The following is a 26,768-nucleotide window of genomic DNA, read 5'->3' on the forward strand; positions in this document are numbered from 1 at the left end:
ACTTCTACATTTAGCTCAGGCAACAAACCCTGCGAACGAAGATGCGCCGTATGTACAAAAAATTCCACAAGTGGCGCTAGAAAGGTTAACCACCCGTAGGTTATCTTTCTACCTATATAAAAAGGAGATAAAATCGATTGTGACTCCTGCAATAAATATGTTGCATTAGGAATTTTGTTTACATAGTAGTATGTTACGCAAAAGCAACAGCACTGGAGCTTAAAATGGCTATGAGTGAACTAAAAGAAAATATAGAAATGTGAACATATGATGTCAATTTACCAACCTCGTTCCCAGGGCTCTTCTACGTCTATGATTAGCCCTCTTGCCAAAATATCATAGTCGTAGAAGAGGTTGGTCTATATGCAATAATTAAAAACTGTGCAAATTTGATATTTTCAGAATGCAGAGTTCATTTCGGCCTGCAATTTTTTTTTTTTTTATCTGGCCGGAGTCAGTCAATGAAAAAGTGTCCGTTAAGGTAGTGTAGAAAAAATAGTTAAATTACAAGAATTGTGTTTTACCAAGCGCAAAATTTATTCAAGAACACAGCGGAAAGTTGCGTTTATGATGGTTTTAAGTTTACATTGGCCAATAAAGAAAACATTCAGCACATGTTGTGTTCTTTTCCACTGTTTTCTGGAATATAGCGACGCATCCTCAAAGTTTCCTGGTGGTGGTAAAACAATCTTGAACTTTGTTGTGGGTAGCGTCATTGGTGATATTGGTGCAATGCTGTTTGGTTGATATTCTGTTATCTCCATCATCTAATATTGGTTTTCAACGTTGCTGTTGATACCGTTGTAAGAACTTGTTCGCTGTGGTATTCTGCATTAACTTCTACATCGTCAACGTGAAGCTGTGCTATATTCGCTGTTTGGTTGACATTCTGTTATCTCCATCATCTACTAATTGGTGATGTTGCATTTAAATGCCAGAAGTGCTTGTAAAAGCCGTACAAGCGTTCCCGCCACTAGACCAAGAAAGATGACAAACAACTCTGCACTCTCCTACAAGTTGATGTCTAAACAAAAAATCAAGAAAAAAAACAACAAGAAATTGCCTTGGAAAAAAGAAATTCCGTTTTCATTATAAACAACGTCTGAATTCAAATTCCCCAACGAGGAATGTTACAAGTTAATAGTAATGGACTTGGAGAAGAAGGAGCTTGGTAAAGAATTACCAGTCTTAGAAAATAGAGTGAGACTCTTTAAATCTCACTGCGTTAATTGGATACGCGATAATGTACCTGATTTGGATGTACAGATGCCAGTGTCACAGCGTGTTGATGTGGAAAATCCGTCAAAACCAGTGCTGGGTTAGTTAGTGCTATTAGAGGTTATTCAACTCCCAATTCTACGAAAGCGTATCACGATGGACATAACCAACAAGAGTCGGCATACAGAAACCATCGTTCCATAAAAAGCATAGATGTACGTGGTTTCAAACATCGTCCTGGATCGTCAAAATTGTCGCGGACATCACAAAAATCAAACCGGTCGATATCGGCCCGCAGTCGGACTGCGGAAGAAAAAGCCCATCTTGCAACATTGAAGACAAAAGCAAGTTTCCTGGAAGACAGAAGCAAGTATGAAAAGGATCGAACTAAGTCAGAAGATGACTGTTACTGAAGCAAAACTTCAAGTTTATGAGCAAGAGGAAGGCAGTTGTGATTTCCTGACCACGAGATCTAATATCATAGAAGGAATGCAAACACATCCCAATACGAAATGTGAAATATGGATCAAAGGACACAGCAATAACAACCATCTTAACAACGTCATACATCACTCGCACAAACAACCAGAAAGTTGATGTTTCTGCAACACATGTTAAAGTGGATGACATCGAGACAAACCTTGCATTTCAAAAGGAATTGAAAATACAAGGAAATATCTGCGACCACAAATGCCGGAATAAGACCGACCAACAACATGGCTTATTCCATGATCCAACCAACAAATATGACAGCTACCAGCCGGAGCAGTAAAACCGAAAAACAGATATGTGTACTTCTAATGCAACAAAATGCTCCTGATATCAAGGTTGAGATCTTCGATGGGAATGTACGCGAGTTTCAATACTTCATCACTACATTTGAAGCAGTCGTATAAAGCAAGATCTCTGATCGTAAAGGCAGATTGACTCGATTGACCAACTATACGTCTGGAGAACCGAAGGAATTGATCTAGAGTTGCATTTATAATACATCAGAACATTGCTACTAAAGAGCAAATCAACTACTGAGAGAATGATATAGTGATCAGTTCAGGATACCAAACGCTTACAGAAAGGAGATGAGGGACTGGCTGACCCTAAAGGCTGAAGATGCCGAACGTTTTCGAAAATTCTACACATTTTTGATTAAATGCTACGGAGGACTAGACAACCGCTTCAAAACTGAGTTGAATTCACCCGAAGTATTAAAACAATTGCAGTCCAAGCTGCCTCAAGCGCTACAGCATAGATGGAATCGAAAGGTTCTCAACGTAAGACGAAAAGACTTTCATGGGGCAGAATTAAGCGACTTTGTCAAGTTTATGGAAGAAGAAACGACACTCGAGAAAAATCTACTCTACTCAAAAGAAGCAGTGAACGATCTGAAACACCAAAGGGAAAAATAATGAAAATTGATATCGCAGATCAAAATAAGTTCATCGCTCAAAAGCAACTCTGTTTTGGATGTCTACAGCAAGTGACAAAAAGTCAGATGGCGAGGAATTTTAGAGAAAGGTTATCGTGCAAAACTTGCAAAAGAGATCATATACAGGTATCTGCATGTGTATATAAAAAGGGAACCCAAGAAGGAAAAAAATAACGAAGAAAAGAAGCAACCGAATTCTACAACGCTTTCACTACGACTGAGAAGGTGATCTGCTGCAAAACAAAAAAGAACATAAAAGTAATCAGCATGTAGTGTTGACGCATCCACAAGCAAGACAACAATTGAAAGTCTATGCAATACTGGATAACTGTACCCAAGGAACGTTAGGGAAGGGATATTGGATCGTATGAACCTGTCAGGAATATCTTCAAGAATTGTAGTGAAGACATTGACAAGTGAAGATTGCGAGAACTCGCAATTGGCACTGGTTTTATAGTGGAACTTATATATGGAGGAATGTAAGGCTAAATTACCAAATTGTTACTGCAGAAAAACACTCCCGAAGAAAATACCAACTCAAGGCAACGTTCGACAGTGGTCAAACTTGCAAATCGTAGCTGCTTCATTTGATGAATATGGAATCGGACGAAAAAATCAATAGTGACTATGTCGAGTTCATGAACAACTTAACTACGAAGGAATTTTCAAAAAAAAATCCAAACGATGAGTTGTTGGGAAAACAAGGTTTCGTATAGAAAAGATAGATTGACAGCCAGCCTTTCACTCATTGCGCCCTTGATCTCTTCGAGCCACTCATAACCAAGTCATGCCGAAAACTTGTGAAACGGTATGTTTGTTCATTTGTATGGCTTGTAGAATGGGTGTACCATGGGAACGCTAAATTCTGTACGTGCCATCTTGAAAAACATATTCAACCGCCATGGCTAAAGCTTGAATGAGGAATCATTGCACACGATTTAAACAGAAGCCGAGAGTATTGTTAATTCAAAGCCCTTAGCCGTGGAAACATTAAGTGACCCTAACAGCATTGCACCAATATCACCAATAACGCTACTTACTATGAAGTCCAAGATTTTTTTACCGCCAATAGAAAAATTTGAGGATGCGTCGCTATATTCCAGAAAACAATGGAAAAGAACACAACATGTGCTAAATGTTTTCTGGGAAAGATGAAGAACAGAATTTCGGAATACTACACAGAATAGACAAAAGTGGCAGAAGACAAGAAGGAATTTTCAATTGAGCGATTTCGCATTACTTAAAGATGATGAATTGGGGAGAGGAACATGGCCCAGCAGCACCGTAGTAGTTGATGGAGATAACAGAATATTAAACAGAACAGCGAATACGTACAGAATGCCCATTAAATTGAGTACAGCCAAAATATACATACATGGTTACGCACGATTAACAGAGAGATAATATGATACGACGCGGGCATAAACAACACGCACAACGAGAACAGTCCCTCTTGATATATAATTATTTACAACAACAAGTCACATGAGACGACACTGAACACGCACACAACGATCACATGCCGATCTGATTTAAAAATATATAACTAAGCACGAAATCTCTATGGGAACGGGAGATAATTTTTGGTTTACATTGGGCAATCCGTGAGATCATTTTTGGTTTACATTGGGCGATCCGGGAGATGATTTTCGGTTTACATTGGGCAATCCGGGAGATGATTTTCGGTTTACATTGGGCAATGCGGGAGATTTTTTAACCAGTTGCAGAAAATAACGCGTAGGAACGCATAATGCTTGGGAACGCATATAGCAACCATTTTCACCGATTTCAAGTAACTTTCCAACCACTTTATTTGTATTTAACCCTTTAAAATATATATATGGCATTTCGTACCTTGTGGTTGCTCAGAAATGCTAAATTAAAAGTAATCCACAATTGCCTACAAACATGGTCCACAATTTCAGAATATTGTCATTTAGAGCGAATCCGAATCCGAATTCGGAAAAACCACGCGAAATATGAAATTTCATGATCACAACACCTATACTTAATTTTTTTTCTGTTGTTGCAGGCATTAATACCCACTCGGTTTTTAGGCGGAATTGAGTGTTTGAGTTATTTTGCTAAGAAATTGCCAATTTCGCTGTGTTTTAGCCCGCACCCTCGTCCCAAGGGATTTTTGACTTCTTGATATGAAAGATGACGACGAAAAATATGTTCCGTCGTCTTCTCTCACATCAAAAAGACAAAAAAACTGAGAACGAGGGTGGTTTAGCCTGATTACTCCCCTAGAAATGCGCATTAGGTAGATGATTTAGTCTTAATAAAATTGAGGATCCAATTCTGGTACCTTCCGTATATTTGAAGGCACTGGGTTTTGAGCAAGAACTTTTTCCTTCACATCCTTGTCTGGTATGTGGGATTTCATGTATTTGTGGACGTAGTCGCACAAAGCAGCTGGTAACTCCCATGAATCATGGGAATCATCGTCGAGCTCGAACCGTGCTCTTTTAGCAGAGGGTTCCTCGACATGCTCTTCATCTCTCTGGGTATCACCGGGCGGAACCTCGGGATCCACAGTGTTGTCGTGATCAATTCTATGATACAAACGTTTAAACATCATCAAAATCGGAAATTATGACGATATGCATTCCTCTTATAGCCGAGGATAACAAAATAGTACTATCTCTTACCAAACACGGAATGAATGAAGAGATATTTGTGGATTTAAAATTCAAAATATGAAAGAAACTTACGAAGCGTCCATCTTAATTAGCGTGAATTGGCGAAAGAGGTCCTGAGTAATGACTTTCAGCCTCAAGGCCTGAAAGGGCGTTTATCCAGTATTAGATCGGGCGGAGATTTTATGCAATGAAATCAGTAATGCTCAATCTACGAACGTGGAGAAACATAAATGGCCGAAATCCTGCACGCGATGGTTTAGCGTTGAGCGTGAAATGTCAAATGTTTTTGTGGTGTGATTTTTTATTGTGCCACTACCTTCTCTTTCTGTTGTGTTGCTTGTTTATAAGTTGTGGATATAATCTTTTTCAAGTCGCAGCTGTTTTTTTGTGCCATGGAGTTTTTTTCGTGTGCCGTGGGTAGATTTGTTGTGATACTCTCGTGTGTGTGATATGGGGGCCACCGTACAAATCGAAGTACCTCCTCAGTGCGCGCGCAGTGGCACTTTTCAAATAATGGTAACCAGTGCTACGTGAAATGAATGTTCTATTTTTTGCATTTTAAATTTCAGCAATGTTATGTTATTCGTTATCTTAATTGGTAAGTAACTGTTTTATTTTCGCTTTTTTGCATAGTATGTATATAAGGATTCAGGAAGGCAAAATAGGTTCTATCTATAAAAAATGAGAAGAGGTAATGTGTTCTTTTGTGGAGGGGGGGGGGGGGGGGGGGGGGCGGGGGAATCCTGCTGCTTCCTTAAGGTACACACTTTAGTCAAAAGCTAGCTATTTAGTTACACCCTAGAGTGTGTTATTGTTTAAAAGCTTATATTTAAGCTGTAGATCTGAAATTTATGAGTCTGGTGCAACAAGGAGGATGCTGACTTGCACTAAAATGCTTGGATAGGGAAGAGGGTGTCGATAACACGGCTGTTTCGAAGCGGACAAAAATGTTATGAAAAAAAAATTCAAATTACCCTTTCAGTTAAAACAGAATATCTCAGGAACGAAATAAAATTTTTATATTCTGTAAAAAGAATAATAATCTCAGATAAATTGACCATACTATTAAAAGAAAAAAAATTTTGGACACCTGTCTGAAATTGTTATATTTAGGCCAAAAAGGCTAAAAATGACTTAAAAATTATCATTTAGATGAATGTCTTCCACAATATCTCTAGAATAAAGCTAAGGAAACATGTTTTTATGGTCCACAGGTTAGGTTAAATATCTGGAATGAAAATTACTTAATTTTATTACTGTCTGAAATTGTCCAAAGGGTTATTTTTGGGCTAAATGTGAGACCTATGTGAAAAACGGCCTTTAGAGCCTGGATGTATGCTTTAAATTCGTTTATTAACTGAAAGAAAACATTACTTCGGATTCTGAGGCCATTAAAGATGATGTAGATGTAATTTTTATCTGTCCGAAATTGTCCAAAGGGTCACTTTTGGTCCTAAGGGTTTTCGGGCCAAATATGTGACATCATACATTAAATAAAACGTCATTCAGAGATGACAGTTTCAACATTCCAGTTTATCATGCTAGTAGAAAATATATCAAGTTGTGCATAAATAGTTTATTTATTATATACATTAAATATATACAAAGCAATCATTTTGTGTTTCTTTATAAATTGTATAAAATAGCACCCAATCTTGTGATAAAGCCAAGGTTAGCTAACTAGCTAGCCATAAACATCTTTGATTTCAACATTTTCATCTTGAGAAAGCCCACCAAAGTCTTAACTAAATATAAAAAAGAAGTATTAAGTGACTTAGCTACAAAACACGATGCAAAATGCAAAACTGTAGGACCAAAAAATAGCTACTCTTTACAGAAAAATACAAAACAGAAGAAAAAAGATTAAAAAAGATAACAATTAGCCACATTTGAAGTTTTACAAGCTATAGACCAATTTCTTAAAATCAAGGGTGATCTTATAGCAAAAAAATAATATTAAAATCCCTGCAAAATAAAGTAGTTTACTGTTTTGTCCCTTACCCCGTGCTCTGCCAAACTTTAGCTAGCTTCAAAATTGATAGACACCGTTGTCTCGCTTATTCCAACATTTTTAAAAAATCCCGGTTTCGGACTAGGATTCCCGGGTCGAGCATTCAAGTCAAATGTAAACACTGGGTTGCCGTAATTTTGCTGGGAAAAACCATACCTACCAAAACATTAAACTCCATCACTGTGACTTGCTTAGAAGCTTAGATAAATATTTAATTAGACAGAAAAGGGATCACACTACATCAAATCGCTACTTTGGCAACTTTTTCCCCTTCTTTTTTAGCGCCTAAAGAAGACTTTAAATTAAAATTTAAGTAGTTTATAGTTTGCGAGACGAACGGTGCACGGTACCAGCCAATAGAACCATGTTTCCAGGTCCCCGATACCAATTTTCAAGTACGTAGCTAGTAGCGTGGCGTTGGCACAAGGTTGGAAAGATGGTATACTTTCGCCAAATATAATGTTTTTTTTTTGAGTTTTGTGTGTTTTGTTCGACGAAATAACTTGAAATTTATAACACACATGTATAACATATTTATATATTTAAAAAGCAGAAAAGTAGATCGTTTTAATACTTTTCAATTCAGTAAAATTAAAAAATACAAAAAAAGTTTCAATAACTTAAAAAATGATAAAAATACAAAATTTCCAAAAAAATTGTGGAAGCCATCTTAATTTTGTCCGTGGTTTGACCGCAGCGAAACAGCCGTGATAAGCCGCAAACACTTGCATATATAAGGGCGAGTTCTGGCAAATTTTTCAATAAAATTTGCGGTTGTCCCCCAAAACCGCCTGCACTTTCCCGAACTCGCCCGGAGCATTCTTGAAATGCAATTCTCTGTAACAAACCATGCGGACGATAGTTGGGAAGAAGGCGCTTGAAGAGAAAGCAGTTAATAAAGTTTATATATATAAATAAGTTATCTAAAAAAGTAAACTTTATCAAAAACAGTTCTTTTAAGAACTTTGCTATCACATAGTAAGTTTATTTTAATTTTTATAGCTTTTTTAATCATATTAGTGTCTGTTTTTGTTTTTTTCGGTCATTGTTCGGTCCTATGCTGTTTTTTTTGGATGAATACTTGAATTTTTTTAAAAACGCCAAAAACGCCCGCACTTTTTAAGGCGTATGCGGCTTATCGGCACCCTTGTTGATGGGGGCGACACATTGAAGTGATATTTTTAATTAAAGGGATCCCGAGGTGCCGACACAAGTTTATTTTATTTGAAAATATGTACCATTTAATTCATAAATTTATTGTTTATTTTACTTGAATTTGTAAGATTACCTAATACTGTTCTTCAAAAGTTTGTCCTTCGCTGGCTTCCTTCGCTTCGGCTGTGTCCGCCATTGCTCCTTCTCCAACTGTTTTCCAAATAGATAAGAACTTAGTGACATAGCTTAAAACACCGTACAGCTTTGTTGCATTCTATTATGACGTCACATATATGTAGCTTGAAATTACTGTATCAGGACAGTAAACAACTTGTACGGGTTTCACTGCGTTTTTAAGCTTAATATAAAAATATGTCTTCATTGAGAGCATGTTATAGCTCATTTAGAAACTTTCGTGCAACTACAACACTTATTCTGCAAAATATGCTCACTTTTATAACTTTCCCGCTCATTTCTAAATGGTGTGTATGAAAAAAGGCGGTATGATTATTTGAAGGTCATGATGATGGGAGAATATAAGCGAGCTGCTAAAGATGAAAAACACAGATCAAGAAAACGAGTCATGGCACCGAAAGAAAGAGAAAGTAGGGATGACATTATTGAAAAGAAGAAAAAAATGGCTCGGTTTAAAAAATAGATGTTGTTGTTTTGAAACGAAAGGACGCCTTAAAAAATGTGGAGGCTTGGGTTCCAGGTTGTAAAAATTTATATTCATATTTAACCACTGTTCAGTGGCTGCCTTATATTATTGCTAGAATTCGCTCTTCATTCTTCATCATTTGCCATGTATTCCCATGCCTCGATTACTTCAGATAGGCCATCAGCACCCTTGTTGTCTCCATCAAAATTTACATAGATCCCATTCGCTTCAGGAAACGTTTCTCTTATCTTTGATACAACACAGGCGGGGATGATTCTTCGAACGTATCTTCCAAGTTTCGTATAGACGAACCAGGAAAATTGGCGATATGCAGCGTATCGATATGTGCTATAAAAGAAATCGGGAATGAAGTTGTGAATTTTGTTACCTGTATATAACTTTGAGTATATTATAGTATGTTGACTTTGAGTATATTATAGTATGTTGAGTATAATTTTTGTTCGACATATATCATGAGTACAATTTTACACATTACATTTTGTTGAGTATACTTTAGCATATGTTTTTAAAATAATAAAAAAGTCGTTTACCGATTCGGAACGTTATCGTTATTAGGTATCCATGCTCCTTCCCTGTCATGGAGACTGACCATTGCAGTCCATAACACATGCGGGCTCAGACGGACAGCATTGAACCCTTCGTGTTGAGTGACACATGTCGAATCTGAACAAAATAGAAGAAAGTTTGACTAAAAAAAAAAAAAACATACATACATAGTGTGCGCATTATATATTTTCACATCAAAAACAAGAAAATATGCCCACTAAAGTTGAAACTTACCACCAGAAATATATCTCAACTTTATTTCGTCGATTTCAATGCACCACAAACATTCACGATTCACTGGCATAGTACGACAAAATAAACATTTACACCATTCGGATGGTTCAACATGTAGTCGATTATTTTGAGACTCTTGCTCTCCTCTTCAGGACAGTCAGGAATATCTTCCCAATTGCCATTGCTATCATCGTCGTGATTATTTATAACTTTCTTTTGTGGTTCGAATTGGTAAGAATTTGCAGACATATTATTAAACTTTTGTGTAAGTATATTTGTATTTCGCGCGGGATTTTGTTACTTAACCGGCGCGCCACAAAAGTGTTGTGAGTAAAAAAGACTGGACGCTACTCTTCAACTTTCTGAAAATAAATTCGCAACAAGATGGTGGCAGGGGGTTCACATTTTCACGAAGTAAACATGGACATATCTCATATACCATATCGATTTGGTAAGAACGACTATCTTTTTGTAATTTCGTCATATGTTCTGAGGTAAATTAGCTCAACTTGTGTCAGCACCTCGGGATCCCTTTAAATTTGCTAATTTTGTCAATAACTCCCAATTATTCTTGAATTAACTCGATTTATTCCTGAGCTCTCCTAAATAAGAATATAAGGGTGAGTTCGGGCAACTTTTCAAATTAAATTGGCCGTTGTCCCCAAACCTGCCAGCACTTTCCCAAACTTGCCTGAAGCATTCTTGAAATGCAATTCCTTTTAACTTACCATTAGGGAAGAAGGCGTTTTTTCGGGCATTGTTCCGGTTTATGCAGTTTTTTCGGGCGAATACTTGAATTTTTTTTCAAAACGCTGAATTCTTCCGAAAACGGCGTATGCGGCTTATTAGCACCCTTGTTTCTAAATTATTTCCAAAATGCAAACAGCGTTTCCAACTTCGTCCACTTAAATCACAAAAAGGCAACCTTTAAAGTATACTTGTAGAATTGTGTGACATTAACTACATATTTACTCGTTCTCTTGACGGCAATTCAATATGGGCGAGTGAATGTTACCATAGCCCCGGGCTAACCAAGTCATGTGAGGAAATTTGGGAGATGACACACTGTGTGGGCCGTTGGATGCTGCCAGGAGTTGTCTAGTAGAGCGCTGACCCTAATTGGGTTTGCATAGCTCAAAATGAGTTTTAAATATCTAGGACTCTCCATCTAAGCCATGGCCTCTCCTGGAAATAATGGACAGGGTATATATTTGTGAGTCTAGCCATGTAAAATATGCACATCTATCTGCACTCGTTTTGTTGTTTCTTCTTTTTGCATGAATTATAGAATTTAGTGTTTTCACCAAAGTCTCATGTAGTTACAAATGTTATCGTAGAACTTTGTCCAGCCTGGCCCAGAGTCTTCTTCGCTCACCGTTCCAAAGTAAGAAAGGGCAACGGACCCTGGGAACTAGGGTGTTACAAGGGTTTTTGCCAGAAGAAGCTGCATCCATTTTAAAAATTAAAGGAGAGTACAGATGAAATACAGGAAGGAGATGGAGATAGAAATTTGTTTAATTAAAAGATTCTGCTCAGTTTTTTTAGTGCAGCAAATATGCTCTTGAGATATTTGTAAGCATAGCTCAGATGGAATGTTTATTGACACCAAGACTTGCAGAGGAGTTGAAATTTTCATTCTCCCTAACTTGTATTTTTTTCAAATTTCACAAAGCAGGGGCATTAATTCAAACAATGTTGTTGAGTATGTCTCATCCCAAATACCATAGTAAAATCTTTATTATCTTTTATAAGTTCCATTTTACCACAACTTTGTGAGCTAGATTTTCACTTAAAAAATTTATACACACAAGTGTCAATTTGAAAGTTTTGTATTATATTATTAATTTCATCAATCAATTCTAGGGTTTTCAAATCATCTAGCTGTATCATAATTTTTAGTAAAATGGGTATATACAATTTTTACCCATATGAATTGTTCATTATGCTGTAGTTTTTGCATGACATTGCTATTTTCTATCATAGTGAACAACAGAATTTTAAAATGCCTGGCAATCAGCTGTTTTCTTTATTTTTTAAGAAGAAAATTTTTACTCAAGAATATGCGAAAAGTTTTTGGCAAATAGATTCTTGGAAATCTTTACCAGCGTGGCGCCGTAGATTAGTGGTTATAGCTCTTGTACTCTGTGCGGGAGACCGGGGTCCGATTCCTCTTGACGGCGATTCAACATGGGCGAGTGAATGTTACCATAGCCCCGGGTTAACCCAAGCCATGTGAGGGAAATTGGGAAGATGGCACACTGTGTGGGCCGTTGGATGTTGCCGGGAGTTGTCTAGTAGAGCGCGGACTCTAATTGGGTCTGCGTAGCTCAAAATGAGCATTAAATGCTCTAGGACTCTCCATCTACGCCATGGCCCCTCCTGGAAATAATAGACAGGGTATATCCCTCGATATTTGTGAAGCTAGCCATGTAAAATATGCACATCTATCTATCTATCTATGAAAATTTCTAGCTACCTCTAAGGCACTAAGTAACACTTACAACATTTCAATGCAATGAGTGTCATTTATAACACAAGCTACAACATACTGAATTCTTTTAAATGCAAATAAAACTTGGTCATGTTATAGAATTTGGTGTTTTCAACAGAGTTGCATGTAGTTACGAATGTTACCGTAGGACTTTGTCTAGCTTGGCCCAGAGTCATCTTCGCTCACTGTCCCAAAGTAAGAAAGGGCAAGGGACCCTGGAAACTATGTTGTTGCCAGGGCTTTAGCCAGAAAGAGCCAGCATTCGTTTTAAAAATTAAAAAACCAACTTCTTGGTTATATAGTAAACACAAACCCTGAAGAAAATGGCTGAATTGATTTGGGGTAGCTAATTTTGATATTGGAAGCATATACTTTGTAAATATAGATTCAATAGATTCTAGATTTAATCTTACTGCAATACAACAGCTTGTAGCTTACTTAATTTACCAAATATAGCGCCCAGTTGTTAAAAAAAAGGTTCACTTTTACCTTCGGTTTACAACACATATCTCTGCCATAATTAAATTTAGCATAATAATTTGCAGACCAGATAGATGCCTTTGTAAAACTGAGCTACTTTGTGAAGTTAATCACTTTTACGAAAAACATTGGCAAGTTAGTTGCATGGTGCCAAATGAGCTAAATTTAAAGCGGTTTTTGCATTTCGGGAATAATTTTAGGAGTTATTGACCTAAAAGCAAAAAGGATTTTCCAAAAGTGGCCCGAACTTGCCCTCATATATACGGGCATTTTCGGCAATACAGCACACTCATCTAAAATGAAGAGGGAGTTGACATTACATACTTTCTAAAACAGGAAATGAGCAGAAGCCACCAAATATTTTTTTATCGCTTTTGTTGAGGGCAGGTTTTGTTTATATATAAAATGATAACAGAATCATTGCATGTGTTTGTTATGGTAACATATTTCCCATAATTTGTTACCATGCAGTTTATTCTTGAAAGTCTTGTAAGTTTCTGCTTGATGGGGCTTTTATTTTTACCAAAATTGTAAGATGTAACAAAAGATAGACGACAAATTCTTGCCATTTTACTACAATGCGTATATACATGTTAGAATTTTAGTTAAAGCTTTTTTGTGTTTATATGCTTTTTACGCTTCCCGTAGCTTTTTTTAAATCTTGCTGATTGATTTAGTTGAAAGTAACGCTATCAGGCTTAAATTCATTGAAAAGATTATTCCTACCTATCTGGTATCTCTAGTTAAACAACCTGTTTGTATTTCTAAGGTTGAGACACTAATCCCGCAGTAGTTATAATAGAATAAATACAGTATGTGATTCTGCTTCAGTAATTCTAATCTTACTTATGTATGGCATGTTTTTTTTTATAAGCATGATATTTATAAGCATCCGTAGGCTTAAATTTGGTCATTTTTTAAGCACATGCTAAACATTAGGTGAAGCCTAAAAAAATGTTGTAAAGTTTACTTGTCTTATGTTTCGTGAGTATTTTTTCTTTTTATTCTTCATGTTTGAATTGACCAGTGTGTAGTGTAGTGTAATGACTGATGTTCAAAATTCAAATGCAATATTTTTTTTCAAACAAACATATTTTGAGCCTGATCATGTGTTTTTCATATGAGCATATTCCAATATATCTTTTTGCCATTAAGCATAACCGAAGCATGTTTTAAGGCTAAAAAAGTACTTTTCATAAGCATCTTTAAGCCTCTTTTTGGATTTTAAATTGCTTATAAAAAACATATAAGTACAGCTTACTGGTAGAGCAATCTCTGGCAGGCCCTGAGTAATATCCTGCTCATAGTAGGTGTAGAAGTCACTGCTTCCAGAGGCACTTCTGCCAGTTCAATTTGCCTGCTAATCAGGAACATCGAGATAAACTGCACCAATCCCTCTGTTCTGGGGAAGGTTTTATGCACAATTTTTTAACATGCTAAAGAAGTGAGATACCAAAGAAAATTGGTGTTTACGCATCTGGGAGATGTGTTATCTTTAAGTTGCTATAAATGACTAATTTCTACATTTTGTGATGATGATTCCAAAAAACAATCTTTTTTGCGATTTATTGATAAAAAAAAGTGTCTGGAAAACTTCTATTTGTTATTTAAATCCATTTTTTAGTGACCAAGTTGTGGTGTCGTTCACATTATATGATATCCTGAAATGCTCTTCAAGTTTAGTTCTGGGATTTTCTTTTTAAAAATGTGTGATCACCCTGAAAGTTTTGGTACTTCAACCGTCTCTTCTTATCAATTATCCCCATAGAATTTGTTTGTAGTACTTCAACCATCTCTTCTGATCAAATATGTCCATATAATTTGTTTGTGGGACCTTAACCCATCTCTTTTGATCAAATATCCCCATGAAATTTGTTTGTGGGACCTTAACCCATCTCCTCTAAAAAAATATGTCCATATAATTTGTTTTTGAGATCTTTACCCATCTCTTTCAATCAAATTACCTTATACTTTTAATTTGTTCTCCAACTGCACATAAATTTACTTTTCTCCACTTGTTGTTTTAGGATTGTAAACCAAATAAGATTGCCATTTACGCAACTAATAAATCAGAGCAAACGTAGTTTTATTAACCAATCAAAGTCGCTCGTTATGTCAACTAATGAGGACAGCGATGGTATGTACCAATCACCGACAAAAAAAGAAAGTTCCGTGCATTCGCGTGTCGGGTACTCAAGCACACCCAATGTATCAGATTACACCGATGCTTCTCCTTATCCGTCAAAGAAACGATCAAAGCATTTGAAGCGTGATAGTAAATCGAGACATGCTGAATCCTTCAACGGGTCAAGTGATACTTCGTTACTGCTCGGTTACAACAGTTCCCCCGCCACGACGCCACAAGGGCGTGACAACAAAGCTGGCTGGTATGACATCCACAACAAACACCACTCCTTAGCGAGCACCTCACGGACAACGTTAGTTTTATGCGGTGACTCGATTATCGCAGGTTTATCTCGCTATCCCAAAATATGGAGTCAATATTTTAAACCGTTTAGGGCGTTGAATTTCGGTATTGGTGGTGATAGGACGCAACATGTTTTGTGGCGAGCGGAAAATCTTGATTTACCCGAGACAGCGCAAATTGTTGTGCTGCATTGTGGAACCAATAATATTGACCGCGACCGTCCGCATGATATTGCGAATGGTGTTGCTTCAGTTGGTCTCGCGTTCCAAGAAAAACGCCCCGGTGTAAAAATAATAGTGACCGGATTGTTACCGCGCGACGCTGACTGGACGTATAGGCGAGACAAAATAATCAAGACAAATAAATATATGAAGTTGTTATGTAAAGATAAACTGAAAGATTTTTATTTCATGAAACAGGACGATGACTGGACGTTAAAGGATGGGAAGTTGAACGAAAAACTATTCTATACTGATTGCTTACATTTAATAGAGACTGGGAACGACAAATTTGCGAAGTCAATTGTTTCTATGGTATACAAAGTAAGGGAGAATACCCATATTGAGTATTCGTCCGAAGAGTCAGATGATGAGAACGACACGTCCTTTGAGTTCGAACGAAAATATTCGGAAAAACGACGGCATAAACGACGAAGAAGTTCATCTCCCGATTACGACCGCCATTCTGATAATCGTAAAAAAAGTCGGTTCAGCGGCCCTGATTCTAGTCCGAGGAAATCGTACCATCGTTCGCCGTTTAAATGGGAAAAGGACGAAAAAAGAACAGTCAACGAATCTACGCCGAATAAATGGAGTACTGCACGAAAATGGAGCAAGGTTATTAAAGAAGAGCACCACGATAAATATTCTCGTCTTAGCGAGCATTCTCGGCACCACTCTCGATATACGTATCGGAAAGAAAGGGAAGCTTTGCCGAAATCCGAGGATGAAGCGTCTAGTGGAGAGACCGAAGAAAAAGTACCCGATGGAACAGCAAGGTCTATAGACATATCTCTCGACGACCGAAAACGATTAGAAGCGCGTCGGGCGAAATTCGGTATCGTTTCGCAAGACAGCAAGAAAAGCTTGAGCAAACTGAGTTCTGAAACAAAAAGTGAGTTGCTCACTCATTCAACAGCTGCACCAAGTGCTTTGGTCGCAAGGATTCGAAAATCAGTTGAACAAGCGAGACGTGAAATAGCTGTAAAGAAAAAACGCAAACCTAGTCTTGTAACATATTCATCCCCATCATCTCAAGATGACTCACAAGAAGAGAGTCTTGAATATAAGGGAGATAAAAAGAAGTTTTTTTCTGACTACGGCGCGGGCAGTGATTCAGAGTAAACCCACAATATTTATGTTAGAAACCTTTTTTATCAAGCATTAAGCCATACCTTGGCAGCGCAAGGGAATGGTCGAGACAATAGCTTTTCAGTAGGATTTCATTTTTTACTATTTTATCTTAAAAAGTACCCCAGATGATCGAATTGGCATGATGGTGTATGTGTTGAGGGGACGGAACGGGGGGGGGGGGGGGGGGGGGCGACGTCTTGTTAACTCAAAAATTTTACATTTTACAAGCGCTTCTTTTAATTTAGAGCCAAATTCGCGAAATTTAGGCTCTGCAAAGAATCCTGAAAATGCTTACTCGAGAAATTTTATTGCCGTAAAATATGTTGAATATCGTTGGTGGCATTTTATAGAGCTGGATTAAAGTTCACTTAATCTTTCCGTTTATTCTCAAACATTTTTATACTAAAGAATCATCAATGATACGATAACGTTTGTGTTACCTAGGTTTTAATTCTTCTTTCATACAGTGTAACACGATGTTAAATGTCGGATTTTTTTTAACATTTTTTGTTTTAATTTGCATTGTGAACAAATTTGCGACCATGTTTTTGGAACAGTTTTAACATAAGAAGATCTTTTTAATTATCCTTACAAGCCGGAACAAGCCTGGTAAACCGGAATAGCCTAGCAAACCGGAACAAGCCTGGAAAACCGGAACAAACCTGACAAATAGAAATTGCATAACAAATAGAAAACTTTAGCTGTATAAATTTTAATCTAAAATAAAAACTGCATAGAAAAGACCAACCTTCAGTAATTGACGAATATTTATTTACAAAAACCTTTCCACGGAAATCAAAGCTTGTTCCGGTTTTCCAGACGCTCCCTGTAAAATATAGTGAAACTTAAATAAGGAATTTTTGTCTAAATTATTTGCGTTGTTTTTTTTAATGCATATATATATTTATATTTCTTCTTTATCCGATTTCTCGTGTCTGATTATATTTTAAGTGGAGTATGAATTTTATAATTTATTCGAAATTTATTATAATTTTTATTTCGCGCATGTGTAATGATGTACAAAGTATATACAATATAGTATCAACTAATTACATTGGTTTGATTTTGCCATTTGTCGTTAAGTCAATATACTGGTTGGCTTGTGTATTCGAAATCCGTTCGGTACCGTAAGAAATGCAATACACTTTCTGTTCCGAAAACTACCATACCTGCGAAACCAAAAAATGCTGACGCCAGCGTTCTTGATTCGTCACTAGTCTCTTCAGCTTTTACAATAATCAAACAACTCGAAGCCAGTAATGATATTCCTGCAAGAACGGTCGCAAACATTAGAGTCAGCGAGCCTACGATCCAAGTTGGAATTCGCTCCCAGATGGAGAACAAATGCAAAAATAAATCAAGTACGATGAAGAACAGGCAAGTGACGGTAACAAAACGATGAAAGATAAATCGAGTATGGTAGTGAAAATAGGTTGAAGGTAAAAAAGCCACGGCTAACAAGGTCGCGATAAATTCTAGTACCTTTAGCCGACCATCCCAGTTTTTACGGATGTACATGTCGTTGAAGGTAAAAAGTTTCGGCAAGTCTCCTCGGTTTGTGCGATCTTTTCGCGTCTCTTGAACGTCGTTTGATATAGCTTCATCAAAATTTGGTAACTCGTACGGCGACGGTTCATCAGCGTCGGCGTGTAAGTTGACATCTTGAAGGTGTTTTTGTTTTTCTTGATATTTTCGTTCTTCGTCGTGACGGTGTTTTCGTAATTGCTGCACGTCAATTTCCTGATAGTCGTACGACTGATTTATTTGTCCTTGGTGATTTTTTTTGTCTAATTTGTCGTATTTTTCATTTTCCTCTTGCTGTCTGGTGTCATGTTTTTGTGAGTTTAATTTGTTGTACGTGTTACCTATAACGTCGGAACTTTCATTCTTTTTCCGAACGTGATTTTCGCTTTCGTTCGTGTCTTCTGGCGGCGCGTCGTAACGAATTTTTGAAATGTCGTAAATGACTTCTCCTTCTGTTCCGTATTTTTTAAAAGTTGCTGAAGTTTCTTGATTTTGCTGGTAATGATTCGACGGCACGTCAAATGTTTCATTGTCGTCATCTGCTGGTATGTCGTAGGGGTCGGGAATATCTCCAATATTATCCATGCTGATATATTTTTTGTTCAAAATCAGAAATCAAAATTTTAGAATTATCTTCCAAAAGATTTGTTTTATTTTCAATAAGAATTGCTATAAATGAGTTACGTATACGTTATAAAGAATGAAATTTTAAATATTCAGCATTCGATTCAAGTCACAGCTATGTCGCACTCCTCCGCACTATTAAAAGAATATAAGGCTTACTCTGCTCTCCTTTTTAAAAATGGTGCATTAATATTTTATAAAATTCTCAAGCCTGTTTCCAACAAAATGGATTTATTAAGCTTCTTGTTGAATTTCCGCGCCCGAAGGCGTAGGAAATTCTTTAAAACCGTCGTTTTTTTCTTTCGGAGCATTTTTTGAGAAAAAATCGACCCTGGGATTTCAGGTTGGTCCGTCACAGATGTAAACTTCGTACCCAAGCTCCTTAACTACTGGGAATTCTAGTATTGACGCTTCAGGCTAAAATTGGTATTTGTTTTCGACAAAATTTGGCACAGTTAACAAAAAAAGTATGCTGAACATAATGGTGACATAATAATTTTGAGTTTTGTCACTTAAATGTTATTCTAGGCCAAAATTGGTCCAAAAATTAGAACTACTTTATTTTCAACAAAATTTGGAACAGTTAACAAATAAAGTATGCTGAACATGATGGTGACATCAAAATTTTGATTTCTCTTTCCTAAATTTCATTTCAGGCCAAAATTGGTGCAAAAATTAAAACTACTTTATTTTTAACAAAATTTGGCACAGTAAACAAATAAAGTATGCTGAACATGATGGTGACATCAAAATTTTGATTTCTTGTTACCTAAATGTCATTTTAGGCCAAAATTGGTCCAAAAATTAAAACTACTTTATTTTTGACAAATTTTGGCACAATTAACAAAAAAAGTATGGTGAACATGATGTTGACATCAAAATTTCGGTTTTTTGCCACCTTAAATGTCATTTTAGGCCAAAATTGGTCCAAAAATTAAAACTACTTCATTTTCAACAAAAAATGGCAAAGTTAACAAAAAAAGTATGCTGAACATAATGGTGACATCAAAATTTTGATTTTTTGTCACCTAAATGTCATTTCAGGCCAAAATTTATCCAAAAATTAAAACTGCTTTATTTTGACAAAAATTGACACAGTTAATAAAAAAAGTATGCTGAAAATGATGGTTACATCAAAATTTTGATTTTTTGTCAACTAATGCCGTTTAAGACAATAAACGTCTCAATCGCAAGACTTTAACCATAAATGATAGGCTGTATTTTTTGTTAGCAATTTCTTTTAAAATGTGAGTTTATTATGACACGTTTCGTTTTGTTTGCGTTTGTTGTAAGATATAATGTCACTGATGGGCTTTATCTTCAGAGGTTCATGCACCAAACCCCTTCAAATGTTTGGCACAATAACACAACGAATTAGCAGGTTTTCATCAAATATTTTGGTAGCGCGCGGAAATTCTTAGAGCCCCCAGGGCTTCTTGTTTTTTTATCATTTTGCTGACGGGCAAACCTGCAGATTTTTTACGGGTTAAAAACCTTTTTTGTCAACTCAGTAGATCAAATTCTTTCTGATAAAGGCAAACATAAAGAGCACTAGGAACGAGGTTGCCCTTATTGTAGGCTATTCTGAGCATTCTTACAACAATATTTTAAAGTTATGACCTAAGCTTAGCGATTTACAACGCGCTCTAAGTTTAAAGAAACCTTCATATAACAAAATGCAAGCCGTGTTTGAAGATTCAGTTTTACATCGCAAAACATTAACAAATTATTTGTAAAGTTATGTCCCGTAAAATTAAATTGGCTGACGCACTAGTCTGGTGTGTAGTGATTTTTGCGCAAGACCAAGTTTTAACCTGTCTGCAAATAATTTTTCAGCAGGAAGTGTTTTTATTTTGATTTTTTATCCTCGCGCGCATTGATTTCAAACTTTGTTCATAGTTATGTAGACTTCCGACAGATCAAACACACTCGCATTAGACAGCATGGTAATTTATTTCCGCCAATGTTGTCCAGTAATAATACATTACTGCTCATTCTTGTCCCCAGAGCATTTTGAGATAAACCGACGTTTTAATCTCATAGAGCTCTGGGGACGAGGCTGATTTTTTAAACAACACTGACTGAATACTTTATAGACAAACCGAACACATGTGTACCAGGAATTAGCAGCCTGGGCAAGGATAAAAATACACTGCAACCTCGTTCCCAATGTATTATTTCATTTTAATGAACTTGAACGCGGCAAAAAGGTGACTTCTGTAATATATCGTATGAAAAACCTCGAGTATAAAACCCAATTATAAAGTGTTCCTTTTTTCTTCAAGACTGTAAAAACTGATGCGAGCTAAAAAATGTAAATATTTAACGGAGCGGTCACGTAACCACAGCCAATTGTGTGTCTCCGCGACAACCTCGTCTCCATGCCGTAAATAAATTAGAAAATTATGAAACAGCTCCTTGGTAACATGGAGGAAATGAAGAGAACAAGGATTAATGAAAATTTTACATTGAATAATAAATACAAAATTAGTCATAAAAAAATGTTCAGAAATCTATTGATTCCTCTTACTTTCGCCACGCGGCTTTCGCGGAGAATTTTTTGGGATAGGTATCATCGACATGCTTCCTGGTTTTCGAGAGATGAAGTCATTTTTTGATGGTCTCGATTTCTCAACAAGGGTAACTTTAATTTTTGGAAGTAGCTTATGGAAACCGGGCTCAAATGTGGGTGTTATTAGCTTTTTTACTCCTACGCGCTGCGGAAGTCGACTTGGACTTTTTCCAGATTTTCCTATGTCCTTCTTTGATGGTTTTTCATTTCGTATATTAGGAACTTTTACTGCAGACTCTTTCGGATGCTTTTTTGTCAGCTTTTTCTTTACAGGAGTACCGATAGCTTTGGAATTCAATTTGGGTAATTTACCAGTTTTTAACATTTTGCATTCCGAACTTGATCTTTTCGCAAAATTTTCTTGAGCTTGTTGCAATAACGGTTTTAACGCTTTAGTTTGGCTGTAGCGTGATCCAGGTCTTGTTGGTTTACCGCGGTATTTATTTGGTTCGGTTGCCGGTCGTTTTGGTAATGATTTTTGATTGGATAAATTTGGTGTTTTAGAACGTACTAACTGGGGTAAGCGAGACCTCGGTACGGCTTGTGATGTCTTTTGTACTGCTACATCGTCGCAACAATTTTTCGATTCGGTTTGCGCCAATGAAAGATTGGAATCGCTGCGGCGATTTTTTGATCCCGTTTGCGTTAATAGCTGCTTTGCTCCATAATCGTCGCAACAAGTTTCCGATTTAGTTTGCGAGAATAACAGATTTGTTCCATGTGGGTGGGCAGTCTTGGGCCGTGCTGGAACAGGCACCTTTGAAATAAACGGGGTTGGTCGCGTGTACGGTGAATTCTGCGTACTTGACCCACCGCGGAATTTACTCGGCTCAGTTGATGGTCTAGGTGGTGTTGGAATCAATCCTTTAAAGAAACCAGTTGGTCGTTTATACTGCGTTTCTGTTCTTGGATTTAATGGGGGTTTTGGTTGCAACACTTCGCTCTCAACGTTCTTAATTGCACTCAGTTGAGAGACAGATTTAGCAACCTCGCTTTGAGAAAAATCGCTTTGAGAAACCTCGCTTTCATCTGAGTACGATTCAAAGGTGTCGGAATATGACACGACCGACACACTTCTTCTGCTGGATGCGCTTATTCCACTGGAAAAACTTCTTTCAGATCCGCCATGTGACTCTTCAGATGATTCTGTTTTTTCTTCGCTACAAAAGGAGTTTACGCTTGATCTGCTTGATGTACTAGTGCTATGTCCATGTGCCGCCTCTATTGTGTCACTTGAAGATGACGAGTAGACGTGACGAGAATCGTCTAGCGAGTCGTCTCCGCTGCTCTCCTCGTCATCTGAACTTTCAAATGTATCGTACTGATATTGACTACCTCCTGTTGGAACACGAGTTTCTGCTTTATCTTCTTCTTCCTCATCTGCAGTTTGTGCCTGAGATTTAGGATCTTCTTCCTCAGATGTTCCAATGGCAGATTCGTCATCACTTGTATCTTCTTCATCAGATGATTCAAAAGGAGAATCGTATCCATCTTCAATTAATTTTTCTTCAGCTGTTGTTATTCGCCTACAAGCATTATCTTCCTCACTGATCTCTTTATCTGATGTCTCTATCTCAGATTTGATTTCAAAGCTACCTTCAACGTTTGTTGTTTTTGAACCGTCCTTAACTTCGACAGTTCCTCTGTCATCTGCTTGAACGTGAGATTTTCTTTCGTCATCACTCGTTTCCTCTTCATCAGATGATTCAAAGGGAGAATCGTATCCATCTTCAATTAATTTTTCTTCTGCTGTTGTTATTCGCACACAAGTATCATCTGCATTATCTTCCTCACTTATGTTTTTACCTGATGATAACCCTCCAGGTTTGTTTCCTTCTTCATCTGTCACTCCATCTTTGAAATCAGCATTCCTTCTTTCATCCAATCGGACATCAGGTCTGCTTTCAGTCTCAGCAATCTCTTCTTGGTCTGTTTGTGAACAAGCTCCATCTTTTTCCATGCCACTCTTTCTTGTTTGCATTAGGATCATATCACTTTGTGATATTTGCACTCCATCTTTGATACGAACACTTCCTTGCACTCCATGTGTTGGTTGAAGGTGACATTCACGAGAAAGATCGCAAACATCATTGTTTGGAGACCGTATCTGAGATTCCTTTTCAGCTATATCTCCTTTGTTGTGTGATGCTTGCACTTCGCCTTTAACTACAGCGCTCTCTCCTGGATGTTCTTGGAAACAAGGCCTGCTTTCAACTACATCGCCTTCTCCTTCCGTTGGCATATGACAAACAACTTGAAATTGAGTCACCTCTTTCTGTGAGGGTGTCGTCCGATCTAAAGTACCTTCAACTGGATTATATGCATCCATACGGTAGGCCTGTTGTTCTTCGTCGTATGTTTTGTCTTGGGTGGGTTTACAATGTTGACTTTCTGTACCCGTGTTGCACCCAATATCTTTATCATCATTACTTCTTTCCATTGGGAGGGTGCATGGTGCAGACACTTCTTTTTCGGGGATCAAGAAATTGTTAAGACGATTGAATGCTGCAGGCGTTGATTGATATCTTTTAGACAAAATAACATTGCTCTTGCTGACGTCTGCATTAGTATCCACGGTTTTTTCGGTTTCTATCGTTTGAATGCGCTGTTTCATGCTCTCTCTAAAGAGACATTTTTATATACAAAAAAATGTTAGGGTCCCTCCAACTATAAGGGTCAGTAATTAATTTTGCCTTGAGGACAACATAAAAAGCCTTGAATAATTGTGGAAGAATTCCTCCCCAAATTAAGGTATATGTAATTCTTCTCTCACAAAGTTTATTTTAACATATCAGTTGTTTATATACTGCAACCTCGCCCTCAGGTCTTTTCAGGTGTTATATTAAGACTGTCCCAATATAAAAACCTTAAAAGCTTTGGAGATGAGGTGGTATTTTTTTGTTAACAGGCACCACAAAGATAACAAAATTGTAAATTTTTTGGAGTTGTTTATTTGTATAATAATAAAAGATAATAGTAATAATTGAAATTGTATTTGCAACCTCAATCCCGGGACCTGTAGTGTTTTTGATATCATCCTCATATAAAAAATGCTACAGGCCCTGGCATTAAGGTTGTGGTGTTTGGCTTAGAATTAATAACTATTCCTGATGCTGCTGCACGGCCGTAGAAGATACCAATTTTGGGGAGAGCTCCGTAGTAAACCACGACCCTGTGCTGTTAGAAATTCATGTTGTATTGTGATCACTGAAACTGACGGTTAAGGAATTTTAAAGATGCGTAGGAACTTTTGAATTTTGTTATAGGTTTACGTCCTAATATTACTCCATTGTATAAACAATGTTTTAAACACAAGAAAACGTTTTATACTTATCTTTCAATTTTATGATGTCGCCCGATCTTGTTAACGCCGCCAAGTACGTTCAACTGTGATCTGTTAACGCCGTTAATTTTTGATGGTTAATCAATCCTGTTATCCTTAAAATGTTGAATGCTAACCTCGACTCTGAAAACGCCCTTAAATCTTGACGATGACCCTGCGCCCTGTTACCTTGGTTTTGCTAACTATGAAAAAACTGTCGTGAAAAATTGAATAAGAGTAAAAACATACTTTTCTATCAACCTTTCTTGTCTGTTTTTCTTATTTCTTGCCATCCTCTGTCGCCACTTGTAAAACTTTGTGATCTCTTTTTCAGCTACCAGAAGATGCATCTCAGCGTTTTCCTTATCTCTTGACCACAATCGCAGATGGTCAATAGACTTGGCTGCAAACGCTTCTAACTCAACGTTATAAGCTTGCAACGCCGTATACTGTTCCATTAATGTATCATACTTGTTCTGCATGTTCTTAAGGTCGTCCCGTGATGCCACATTCGTGGGAAAGTTCCAGTTTGCAAACGTATCCATAAATCGCTGCTCCTTGGCGAAGTATAACTTTTTTGCTTCTTTATATGCTCGTAATATAACATTAAGGTCCTTTTCGTCATCATCACTTTCGATTTGATCTTGTTCGTCAAGCTCTTGTCCACAATTATAACTTTCATTTGATGTTGTGTCTTCCGGTTTTTGAATACCGATGATCGTTTTTGCGCCGCCATTTTTGTTCGATTTGTTTTGATCTGTCGGTGTACACCAGGCTGTTGGTTTTCGGATTTCAGTGGATGTATGATTGTTACTTTCCTGTTCGCCATTTTGAGATGTTTTCAAATTTTCAACGCTTTCGTTGCTAGTTTGTTGTTCTGGATTGGATAAATCTAATTCTTCCAACTTATGTTCACTGTTTGGAATAATTATGCCGCCATTTTGATTTATCTTTTCCAGATCAACTGACTTACAAGAACCGTGTGTACCTTCTTTTGACAAGTCCTTAAAGCTCTGCGTACTAAGTGTATTGATAGGTTTTTCGATTGCGTCTTGATTCTTTTCAAAAGCCATGAACCAAGGTGTTGATCTACGTGCTACCACTATGTCTTCTGTTGGGTGGTGTGGCACAATGAAGCCTCTTGAACGATCTTTTCCTTCACCGCTTACTGTATTTGTGCTTTGAGTTGTATCACACTGTTTGCTTTTATTCGGAAGAGATTCTTCCGTTTTCTTTGTTTCATTCTGCGTTTCTTCTTTCGATTCAACGGATCTTTTTTCTACTGCGTTCTCATTTCCGTCCATTTTTGTAATGTGTTCCTCTTAAATGAGACAAGAATTTTCAGACAATCTATATCTGACGTCAAATATATTTTAAAATTTATGACGTCAGTAAGAAAATTAAAAATGGCGTAGCCTATTTCGTTTCCAGACCTCATTATTTTTACTTACGAAAGGCTTAGTTAAAAAATGACGATTTAAGTGTCCCCGCTTTTTATATTTAATTCGATTGAGTTTTACGCGACGGTTACTCGAAAGTCTCTAAATAAGAACGGACCTTCTATATCATTTTCCCTTTTCATACCAGCAAAGTCGGAATAACTGACATCAATTTTTGGAACAAACCTGCAATCAATCAATCAATAAATAAATGTACGTTTAGTAGTTATTATTTACTTAGGTCTCTTCTGTTCGAACGATACTGTTATCAATGAGGGTTCTGCTCTCATTTAAGTTACGGAAGACGTGCAAGTACAACAACCGCTCAACTGGACAACCACCGATGATATTAATCTTATTCTCATGCTGAACGCCAAGCAGAGATGATCGATTCAGACATTTATGTCTCCAGCATGACTTGACCGGGGTTTGAACCCAAGACTTTCCGCACTGCAGGAGAACGCTCTGCCACAAGGCCACTAGTCGACAAGTAAGTAACGAGAAATTAAACGTGCTTGGGGAGTCCATCTTCTTTACGTTTCCGCTATGAATACGTATAGCATTGCTCCAACTTGCTTGTCTGCCACATAGGCCGATTAGCGGTATGCAGATGGCATCA

General features: G+C 37.2%; 2 protein-coding genes across 2 annotated transcripts; one reads left to right on the top strand and one right to left on the bottom strand.

Moving 5' to 3' along the window:
* The first annotated feature begins 5,754 nt into the window (after positions 1-5,754).
* LOC130629613 (uncharacterized) lies at positions 5,755-16,846 on the top strand. The gene is made up of 2 exons (XM_057442873.1): positions 5,755-5,887; positions 14,916-16,846. Exons 1-2 carry the CDS (start codon positions 5,829-5,831, stop codon positions 16,657-16,659), a joined length of 1,803 nt encoding a protein of 600 aa, XP_057298856.1. The 5' UTR covers positions 5,755-5,828; the 3' UTR covers positions 16,660-16,846.
* An 803-nt stretch (positions 16,847-17,649) lies between these two features.
* LOC130629614 (uncharacterized) lies at positions 17,650-18,877 on the bottom strand. The gene has a single exon (XM_057442875.1). The coding sequence runs from the start codon at positions 18,775-18,777 to the stop codon at positions 17,752-17,754; it is 1,026 nt and encodes a 341-aa protein (XP_057298858.1). The 5' UTR covers positions 18,778-18,877; the 3' UTR covers positions 17,650-17,751.
* Between the last annotated feature and the right edge of the window lie 7,891 nt (positions 18,878-26,768).

This window comes from Hydractinia symbiolongicarpus, chromosome 2 (genome assembly GCF_029227915.1).
Source record: "Hydractinia symbiolongicarpus strain clone_291-10 chromosome 2, HSymV2.1, whole genome shotgun sequence".
In the NCBI taxonomy this organism is placed as follows: Eukaryota; Metazoa; Cnidaria; class Hydrozoa; order Anthoathecata; family Hydractiniidae; genus Hydractinia; species Hydractinia symbiolongicarpus.

Bases quoted from the DNA above. Each gene is read 5' to 3' on its own strand.
- LOC130629613 (XM_057442873.1), top strand. From the start codon at position 5,829: ATGTTCTATTTTTTGCATTTTAAATTTCAGCAATGTTATGTTATTCGT. The intron at 5,888-14,915 runs GTAAGTAACTGT...TTGTTGTTTTAG, and splicing joins GTTATTCGTTATCTTAATTG to GATTGTAAACCAAATAAGAT.
- LOC130629614 (XM_057442875.1), bottom strand. From the start codon at position 18,777: ATGGATAATATTGGAGATATTCCCGACCCCTACGACATACCAGCAGAT.